Source organism: Petaurus breviceps, unplaced genomic scaffold, assembly GCF_028583685.1.
Source record: "Petaurus breviceps papuanus isolate PSGF00001 unplaced genomic scaffold, PetGlider_PUasm1.0 184, whole genome shotgun sequence".
NCBI lineage: Eukaryota > Metazoa > Chordata > Mammalia > Diprotodontia > Petauridae > Petaurus > Petaurus breviceps.
In genome coordinates, this window is record NW_027185793.1 from 87,182 (window position 1) to 98,220 (window position 11,039).

Sequence of the window (11,039 nt, forward strand, 5' to 3'; positions counted from 1 at the left end):
TCTATCTATCTATCTATCTATCTATCTATCTATCTATCTATCTATCTATCTGTCTGTCTGTCTGTCTGTCTGTCTGTCTGTCTGTCTGTCTATCTATCTATCCATCCATTATCTATCTATCGTTGCTGTCTTCATATATTTGAAGAGATGTCAGGTATGAGAGGGATTCAGTGTGTTTTAACTGGCCTTAAAAGGCAGAACCAGGAGTACTGATTAGAAGCTGCAGAAAGGCAGATTTCAGCTCTTCATAAGGCAAGGGTTCTTAATCTGTTGTCATGAACTTGTTTTTTTATTAACATTTGATAATTTCAGTGTAATTGGTTTCTTTTGTAATCTTATATTTTTTCTTATAAACACTTCAAAACACCATTCTGAGAAGGGGCCCATAAGTTTCACCAGACTGCCAAAGGGGTCCAAGACACAAAAGGAGGTCAAGCACATCTGATAGAAAGGAAAACTTCCTGAAAATTAGATATAATAAAAAATGAGATGTGCTGCTTGAGAGAGAGTGGGCACCCCTCTCTAGAAGTTTTTCATCAAAGCCTGGATGAAATCCTGTTGGAGATGTTGAAGAGGTCAATAAGTCAGTCAACAAACTGTGTTAAGTATATAAAAAGAATATTAAAGTATATAAAAAGAAATTTTAAAAAACAGTCCCTGTCTTCAAGGATCTTACAGTCTAATGGGGTGAATTGTTTCATGTTCAAAGTGGACTAGGTAGACTCTAAGGTTCCTCTGGACACTGAGATTCTGTGATCATGTGCTAACTCTTATTCTACCAGGGCACATCCCTCTACCTAACTCCCCATACATCCAGCCATACTGAGAGAAATAGCCTTGCAGGAAGAAGCCTAAAACGGAGGGAGGGGCTCTGCTCCAAAGGTTCTTGGGAGCCATCCTATTTCTCAAAGAAAACTTGATTCTTTCCTTAGAGAAAAAGCAGAAATCTTATATTCCTGCAAAGTAGACATAGATGTGTATGTATAACACGTTCATGAGAGAAAGCTGTTAAATTTTCAGTGTGAGCATTCATACCTCAGAAATAATTCTTAAAAACCGCACCACAAATTGAGGTTTGAAGTATTGTTTTGTTGTTTTCTAGACTTAAGAAAGTGATAGAGAAAATGTTAATAATGGAGATTAAATTTAAAAGTGTGTCATGGGCACCCCACCCCCTCCCTAGACCTGATAGCTAAACATTTACTTCCACACTGCTGCCTGAGGTCACCAATCAGTTTCAAGCTCAGAATCACCTCTACTTTTATCTCTGGATGTCTAAGGAGACTGATGGCAAAAGCTACAGTCCTTTTCCTAACATTGTGCTCTTATTAGCTGTGTCCCTGGTGTAGCCTTTCATGAGCTGGTTATTATAGCATGAAGAGCTTTACTCTATAGTTGCTGCACATTATTGGCTTGAAATTATGCTACAGCTTTCGTCTGGGAGGCAATATAATGAAGTCAGAAGAATGCCAGGTTTAGATTTAGGAGCACCCTTGAGCTAAATCCTTCTTCTGACACATACTAATTCTGTGACTTAGGAAAAGTCCTTTAGCCTATCTGAGCCTCACTTTTACCATCTGTAACACGGGGCCAATTAAATCTATGCTAACGATATAACAGGGTTATTGTGAGGTTCAAAGCTTAAAGTACTAAATTAATATCAGTTATTATTGAAGCCTCCTCAAGTATTCAAATTATATGACTGCAGTGAACTCCATTTTTTTTAACAGAAATAATTTTCAACTACATTATTTCCTTAAATAGACTATACCGCACATAATTTAGTCTTTTCTTGATGCCTATGGGAAGCATGGTAAAGTAGAAAGAAGATTCAATTTAGAGAATTGAAGTTCAAAGTCATCTCTGACACTTATTACCTTGTGACATTGAGCAAGTCACTTGACCTCTGTGGACCTTGGTTCTTTCTCCTGTAAAATGAGTGTTTGATCAGATGATTATTAAACTCATATGTTTCCTTATAAATATCCATTATTTGGGTATCATATTGCTTGCCTTCTCAATGGGTAGGGGAAGTGCTGGAAGGAGGGAGAGAACTGGAACTTTAAAACATTTTTAAATAAAGGTTAAAAACTAATTAATAAATTAGAAAAAAAAAGTTATTATTGTGCTGTACTGTGATAGAGTTACACCCTTGGTATTCAATCCTCATTACACTCACATTCTTAGGCAAGCATAGGGTACATGGTGCTCTGGCCCAGCCTGTGTCTCTTGCATGCTCGTGCTCTCATGTTGCTGTGCTTGAAGGAGAGCATTTTTTTCCTCTCTCCGTCTCTTGCTAGCAGATGTCACTTCTTGTTCTAGCACTATGTTCCAGATTATAATCTCACTATCTTATTTAACATGCTTGTCTGGGCTGAGGGCTCCTGCCTCTTCTAAGGAGTAGAGACCCCCCCCCCCAACCTCCCCCCCTTCCCGTCTCTCTCTCTCTCTTTTATTTTGAGGCAATGTTGAATGTAGAAATAGCCCTGGACTTGGAGTCAAAAGATCTGAGTGTCAACACTGGCCCTGCCATTGGTTAAGTAATAGAGCCTCGGTTTCCTCTTCTGAACAAATAAAGTACTAATGCCTGTCTTGCCCACTTTACAGTGTTCTTGTGGGAATCAATGAGAGAAATGGAATCCTAGGAAGGTCAGAGCCAAAAAGGACCTAAGAGATAACTGATTCAGTCTTCTTCTTTTTTTCCCCAGAAGACATAACTGAGGCTTTGAGGTCATGTGATCACAGATAAGCCCTGAAGTCCTCAGACTCCCAGGCCAGGGCTCCTTCCCCCACAGGTTGCTTCCTAATGTGAAGGTACTTTGTGAACTGTGGCAAGTTATACAAATGCACGGTGCTACAATGAGAATTAACAGCCTATGACAATGTTTAGATTGGGGGTTCACAGCCTTTTTTGGCTTTCAGTAAACCTTTCACTACCTCCTATTCAGTATGAAAGGAAATAAATTCTAGAACAACATGCTTGTGTCCTGAGCCTAGAGTCAGGAAAACCTAAGTTCAAATCCAACCTAAGATACTGTGTGACCCTGAGCTTACCCTCAGTTTCCTCAACTATAAAATGGGGATAACAGACCTGCCTCACACAGTTATTTTGAGGCTCTAACGAGATAACATTTGTACATTTGTATAGAGCCCTTAGCACAGTGCCAGGCATGTAGTAGGAGCTATAAAAAAATTGCTTATTCTGTTTTCTTCCTTTCCTGTAACCCCTGTTCAATATGAAAGGAAATAAATTCTAGTGTTTACTATGCATATGTACATAAGAAATAAAACAAAGAGATTAATCTCAATAGAGTTGGTTTTGTTTTGTTTTTTGCATGGGGCTGTGATGGGTAAGCCTTAACCAAATATTTCCTATAGTCCTTGACCTGGAAAAAAAAAATACACATGGGTGGCTAGGTGGCTCAGCCTGAATTCAAAGCTGGCCTCAGATACTTGACACACTTACTAGCCATGTGACCTTGGACAAGTGACTTAACCCCAATTGCCCTCTAAAAAGCACAAAAAAAAAAAATACACACACATACAATGTGGGGAACCACTGGTTTAGATGATAGAAACATTCTACTTTAGTGATAAATCAGCTTACTTTCTGTGTGTAGATAAGGATTTCTTAATTTTAAAAAACCACGTGACTCTGTCAAAACAGGGCAGGGAAACATTTTTATTTAAAACCATTTTTGATGGAAATGTTCTTCACGAAGGGCAAGGACTGTCTTTTGCCTCTTTTTGTAACCCCAGAGCTTAGCATGGTGCCTAGCAGATAGCAGGCACTTAATAAATGCTTCTTGATTGATTGAAATAAGAAAAAAAAAACATGAAATATTTGGTTGTTCTTATGAAGATAGGATAAACACACAGGAAGAAGTGGGGAGTGGCTGAATTTATCACCTGCAATCAAAGCCTGCCTCCAATTACTTGGTGTTCTGATTCTATTGGCTAAATTCTATTATTTGAGTTATTCAACAATGAAATGAAACGAAAAATAGCAGGGGAAGAGTGAAGGAGGAAGAAAAGAAATAGTCTATGTTGGGAAAAACTAGAACCAGTTTAAACTGCCTTGACTCTTTTCAGGTTCAATACTATGTGGAAGCTGACACTTTTCCATTATCCTGAGTAGAACTTGTTCACCTTCAAACAAGTTCTGGTCCAAAACAAGTGCTTCCATTTACTTACAGTATGAGATTCTGATGCCCAGAGGCCAACCTGGCTATGCCAGTAATACCAAATATACTTATTTAGGCCTATATGACAGTGGCAACTAGTGGTATAGTGGATACAGTGCTATGCCTCGAGCAAGAAGATCTAAGTTCAAATCTAGCCTCAGATGCTTACTAGCTGTGTGACCCTGGGCAAGTCATTTAAACTCTGTTTGCCTCAGTTTTCCCATCTGTAACATGAGGATAATAGCACCTACCTGGTAGGTTTACTGTGAGGAACAAATGAGATAATATTTGTTTTAAAAAAAAAAGGTGCTTAGCATAGGACCTGACACATAGCAGGCACTACATAAATGCTGATTCTCTTCCTCCCCTGCTCCTCATGTGTCTTCCTTCCATCACTAGATAAAAGATAAACTTACAGGAAGTTGAAACTGGAAGAGACCTCAGAGATCCCCTAATCTGTATCTGAAGCACTGTAAAGGTAATGGGAATTTGAAGATCTTCCCTGACCCTTAATAAGCCTAAGGGAATTTGAAAACTTTTCCTATTTTGAAATTAAACTCTGCCCCCTAATAGGCGGAATGTAGTCACATGGAGCCTATTGTGGGAGGTGTTTTCCTGAAGGGTGGAGTAGAGCCCACAAGAAGCTGGGAGTCAGAGCAAGCTAGACGGTTGGGAGGAAAGGATGCTTCCAAGGGAGACAGATAGGCTTATTAGTAAATATTGGTCTTGAGTTGGTTTGTGGGAAGGCTAAAGGATGGTATGGCTCTCTGCTACATTGTGGTGTATTAACTTCCATGTTTCTATGATGAATTTGGTTTCCTGGTGTTGGGATTTAATTTTCTGGTGTCTCAATAAATGTTTTGCTTCTGTCTTCTATATGGAGAGTCTGTCACATTTTGTGATTGAGCACCATGCAGGTATATTTATAGTGACTGTGGTCCCTGTGAAGATTGCATTGACTCTACAAGCATGAATCTACTTTTTGATATGCGACCTCCACTCAGAGTCCATCCACTGTCTCCCATCCAATTTTGATCAACTCAGAGTTTTTCATGATCATGAGCTCAAGTCTGCCTCTCTGTAACTTCTATCAAGCCCTGCCTTCTGGGATCAAGCAAAATAGCCCTTCAAATATTTGAAGACAGACGTTATGTCCCTGCTAGATTTTCTTTCCAGGCCTTTCAACAGATTCTTTCATGACTTGACAAAGATTCTGGCTGGTCTCCCTCCTATAGACATATTCTAGATTTTCCATGTCCTTACTAAAGTAGCAATAATAATAACAACAATAGCAATAGCTAGCATTATAAAGTGTATTTTTGAGGTTTGTAAAGTATGTTTGTAAAATAAACACTATCTCAACCCTGGGAGAAAGGTGCTATTGTTATCTCCATTACTACCCCATTTATTATTATACCCATTTAAAAGGCAATCTTTGGGCATATTGTACTATTCACTTAGGGCTAAAAAAGTTCTGTAAGGGGGCTGTAAGGCTACTGCTCCCCATGCATATGTAGGTCATTCCTCAGCAGCTCTGCTGTTCTCCAGTCTGGCCCCTTGACACAGCAGTGAAGGATGCCACCTTATTCAAAGGTCTCCTGGTTTCTGTGAACCATTGAACATGAGAGCTCTGGTCTGCAGAAAAGAAACATCTATAATCCCGGGAATGAGTTCTTGTCTGTACTCGAATGGGACTATGTAAGGAAAGGAGAGTGTTACTGACTTTGAAGTCTGAAAGGCTGAATTTATGTATGGCGCTCAGATGCTAACTAGCTGTGTTACCCTGGGCAAGTCACTTACTTTCTCTCTGCCTTGGTTTCTTCATCTTTTAAATGAGTGTACTGGGCTCAATGGTCTCCAAGATCTTTCCCAGCTCTAACTCTATGAACCAACAATCTATAGGGAAAATTCATAGTATAAACTTAGGGTACCTGGCCTCAGAACCTTCCTATACATCCTGGTAGAAAGATGTGTATGTAAACCAGACCTGGACCTGACATTCCTGTTATTCGAGAACCTCAGGTTCACATTCTGAAGGGCAGTTTGGAACTATACCCAAAGAGCTATAAAACTGTGCATACCCTTTGATTCAGCAATACTACTTCTAGATCTGTATGCCAAAGAGATGTTTAAAGAAAGGGGAAAGGTCCTATTTGTACAAAAATATTTATAGCAGCTCCTTTTGTGGTAACAAAGAATTGGAAATTGAGGGGATGCACATCAATCAGGGAATGGCTGAACAAGTTGTGGTATATGATTATATATCTATTATGCTGTAAGAAATGATGAGTAGGGTGCTCTCAGAAAAACCTGGAAAGACTTACATGAACTTATGTAGAGTGAAGTGAACAGAACCAGGAGAACACTACTCAGTAACAGCAGTATTGTACAATGAACAACAGTGAATGACAGTATAATGACCCAAGACAATCCCAAAGGACTCATGATGAAAATTGCTATCCTCCTCCAAAGAAAGAACTGATGGAGTCTAAATGCAGACCAAAGTATACTATTTTTCACTTTCTTACTTTTTGGTTTTGTTCAAGTTTTCTTCTACAAAATGACTAATATGGAAATGTGTTTTACATGATTGCACATGCATAACCTATATCAGATTCCTTACCATCTCAGGGAGGGGGGAGGTGAGGGAGGTGATAGAATTTGGAACTCAAAACTTAAAAAAAAAAACCAAATGTTAAAAATTGTTTTTACATATAATTGGGGGGAGAAGGGGGAAAATATTATTAAAAAAAGAAAAAGAATCTCAGGCCTATAACATTTACTTGGTCTGATTAATTTTATTGATCAGATTCTATGACTTACGTGAGACAGGGAGTGAGGAGATTTAACAAATGGACTGAACTCAAAAGTAGCATGGAAAAAATGAGGGAGGAAGGAAATAAATTGTGTCCCCTCTGTCACAGGTCCTACCCTAAGGTCAACTTAATGTTTCTGGCATCATTACCTACCTTGTTATGCACATGACAATTGCAACAATAATCGCAATCTGTACAGCTCCAATGATGGCTGCGATAAGGACATGGGTAAGTTTTTGTCTACTTGGAACCACATAGAGAATACTAAAGTCTGTCTTTTCACAGTGCTGTCCAGTATAACCAGATTCACACCTGAAAGAGGAAAAAGGATTTTTCAAGAGATACCTTTTTTTATGGACTCATTCTATTACTCTTTGAGCTGTTGGGGGAAAATTAAGCACAAATTCAAAGCAATGAAACGGTAAGACAGAAACCAAAAATCAATATCAAGACGGCAGAAATTCACTAAATAAGGGGCATTAAACTCTCTGCCTGTAGGCTACATTCAGCCTACAACACTCCTGAATGCCCCTTCCCCACTAGATAAAAATATAATTGGGAAATATTTAACAAAATAAATAAAAATACAACAAAACATAGATATTACATATTAAAACTAAGTCTGTTAAACATGGCCTGTGGGGATCCTTACCTACAGATCAGTGGTCCCCATTTCTATTTGAGTTTGAGACCATTGTACCATGATAGAAATAAAGATAAATTAATTTCAGTTCTCAGGTAATCAAGAAATAGCAAGAGAATTTCATGGTAGCATAACAGCAGAAAACAAAGCAGTATATATAGGGCATTTAATCATCAATTTGTGTATTTTTTTGTTTTGAGAGAAAGATATTAGATATAAATTAGATTACTTCTTCTTAGATTTAATGAAGAAATGGCCTAATTGAAAAAAAAGCAGGAGAAACTAGAAAAGTATTCACCTAACATTTAAAAGCATCAGTATATAGATCTCAGGAACATAAGTGAGAGGAACAAGATATGGGAAAGGTATTTTTATATTTAGAACACAAAAAAAGGAGAAAGAGAAGAGATTTGATAATTGGGTGAAAATATTAACACAATTAGGATAAATCCTTAAAAATCAACCAAAATATGTTACAGTAAAAATGATGGGTCCATTGGAATATAATTCCAATACACACATCCCTTACTTTATAAAGGTTCATTTTAGAATATTTTGATTGTTAAACTTAAAGGATAGTACATATTGAAATTCCCATAGCATTTTTTTGTATTTCTCATAATAGCACTTTTTATATTCTGTTTTATTGTATGTATCCTTTTTTATTCTTCTACAGAGGGGAAACTAGAATAGGTGTTTCAGTCCTACTAACAGTATGTAAGGTAAATCGACATCTCAGTGGGTGAGAGCAGAATTTGCACATAAGAGTAGTCCATCGACAATGAAATACATTGCATGAAAACTGAATCACCGGCAGCACTAGGGCCCACTTCCTAAGTAACACTATAACTGATGCCACCATATTTTAATCCTTATCCTTATATCCTTAATCCTTGTCTTATATCCTTAGCTATGGTTTCTGTTCCTGTTCCCTGGGTTTCCATTATTAAATGCCATGACCTAGGCTCCTGGTCCTCTTTTAGCCAGATTTCTACGCATTAAGTAGTCTCTATAAAGATCCTGCCCTTGTCTAAGTGGCCAAAACTTCCCTGCTCTGCACCCCAACTCCACTAAGGGAATATTCCAGGAATTCCTGACTAACTTTATCACTGCTAGATCTCATCCTTAGCTAGAGTGGCCAGAATGTTTGTCTGAATCATCATGACCTGCTCTGTGGAAATCTTCCTCTTTTTCATGGAGATGACAACAAATCATGTGCAGTTCTCTGACCACCTGCATGGTGCAATGTAGTTGGCTTTCCACAAGATTAATTACTGAATAAACGACTAATTAATCTTTTCCTAATCAGTTTTCTTGACCTGCAGAAAACTGTCTTTCTTCATTGTTTCTACTAGTGTTTTTTTTGACTTGCCAGCACTATTCCAAATATGACACTTCCTTTCTGTGTAAGGGAAAGATGGACCATTGAAGGCCCCACTCCTTAGAATAAGCTTGGATTGGTAGACTGATTATAAAGCATGCTAAATATTCCCTACATGGGGCTAATCCACTATGTAGGAGTTGGGTGATGAATTTACTCCCAACCATGAGTAATTGGGGAGTCACGGGGACAGGAGTGCTGAGTGGTGACAAGGAATCTTCTTGTTGACCAACAAGCCAGAAAGGCTGAAGACTCAGGAGGCAGGAAGTACAACTGAGTTTACATTCAAGAAGAGCCATATGTCTTTCCCTTCACCTTTTTGTACTTTCACTCCTTGGTAGTGAATGAGGTAAGAGTGGTTATGTGGTATGGTGAGTAGTGAGTCCCTGTTTACTTCATCTTTTTTTTTTTTAGCAATGACTAACTGACCACTAGTTGAAGGGTACTGATTTCTGTTCAGCTCTAGGTTAAAGACAAGGTGACCTCAGAAGTCCCTTCCAACCCTGAGATTCTAAGAAACTCTTCATTATAATCTCAAGAATAGGACATGTCTGGGGCGGCCAGGTAGCACAGCAAGTAAGAACACCAGCTCCAGTGTTGGAATGACCTGGGGATCAAATCTGGGCTCAGACACTTAGCACCCACCCAGAAACACCTGGCTGTGTAACCTTGAGCAAGTTACTTAACCCCGATTGCTTAAAAAAAAAAAAAAGAATAGGACATGTCTACAAACATGACAGCAAGCTGCAATTTTCTCCAAACTCTCTTTAAAGGACCTGACTTTGAATGGAATTACAGAATACATCAAAAATAGTATCTGTAATACTAAAACAGTTTTGAAAGTTCTAAAAAGTACTTGCATGGTAGACCATCTTTCTCATGAAATTAAGAAGAAAAAGTCTTCTTCTGATGTCTAACCATGTCATTTTCATATTTAATAAATTCCAATGGGGTTCCCTTTTACTTCCAAAATCAAATATAAAATCCTCTGTTTGGTGTCCAACTCCCTCCTCTTCAATCTGCCTCTTCCAGTCTTCTTACATCTTATTTCCTACTACATACTCTTCAGGTCAGTGACACCAGTCTGCTGGCTGTTCTACAAACAAGACACTCTATTGCCCAGCTCCTGGCATTTCCTGTGGATGTCCCCCATGCCTAGAATTCTCTCCCTTCTCATCTCCATGTTCTGGCTTCTACCCTAAAAACCCACCTTCTACAGGAAGCCTTTCTCAATCCCTCTTAATTCTAGGGACTTCCTTCTGTTGATTATTTCCAATTTATCTGGTACACAGTTTGTGCATAATTATAGGACAGGGACAGTCTTTTGCCTTACTTTGTATCTTTAGACCTTGGCACAGAGCCTAGCACATGGTAGGGGCTTAATAAGTATTTATTGGCTGACTGAATATGGTATCCAACACAGTGGTTTGAACAAAGAGTTCAGTAAAATACAGTGAATGAGCAAATGAGTGAATCAAAGAATGAACAACATCATTAGATTGATTCAATGAGGGGACAGAGTAGGGCAGGAAAATAATACAAATGTTTCCAGACACTCACTCTGCTTCCTAAGGGTGAGTTTTATTGGTTCTTTCTGGTGAGACTGACCCAACGAGCAAGATAGGTTGACAGAAAAAAAAAAAACAGAATGACTGATGAATCCATGAAAATACAGATCCGGACACCAAAGGAATTCTACCAATCCCTATGAGCTTAACTAGTGTATAAATGGTAGATTAAGAAGGTACCTGGAATCTACTTACTTTATTTGAAAAAGGGCCAAGGTGAGGTGGCTACTTGGTGCAGTGAATAGAGCACCAGCCCTGGAGTCAGAAGAACCTGATTTCAAATCCAGTTTCAGATACTTAACACAAAAACTAGCCATGTGACCTTGGGCAAGTCACTTAACCCCAATTGCCCTCCAAAAAACAAAGAGAGAGGGAGAGGGAGAGGGAGAGGGAGAGGGAGAGAAAGAAAGAAAGAAAGAAAGAAAGAAAGAAAGAAAGAAAGAAAGA

At 38.6% G+C, this 11,039-nt stretch overlaps 1 protein-coding gene across 1 annotated transcript in view; it reads right to left on the reverse strand.

Moving 5' to 3' along the window:
* Window positions 1–11,039, reverse strand: part of TMEFF1 (transmembrane protein with EGF like and two follistatin like domains 1) — a 150,389-nt gene that overhangs the window by 10,484 nt on the left and 128,866 nt on the right. Inside the window, exon 9 of the mRNA XM_069088064.1 lies at window positions 7,154–7,312. Coding sequence (XP_068944165.1) covers window positions 7,154–7,312 — 159 coding nt within the window. The remainder of the gene's footprint in view (window positions 1–7,153; window positions 7,313–11,039) is intronic.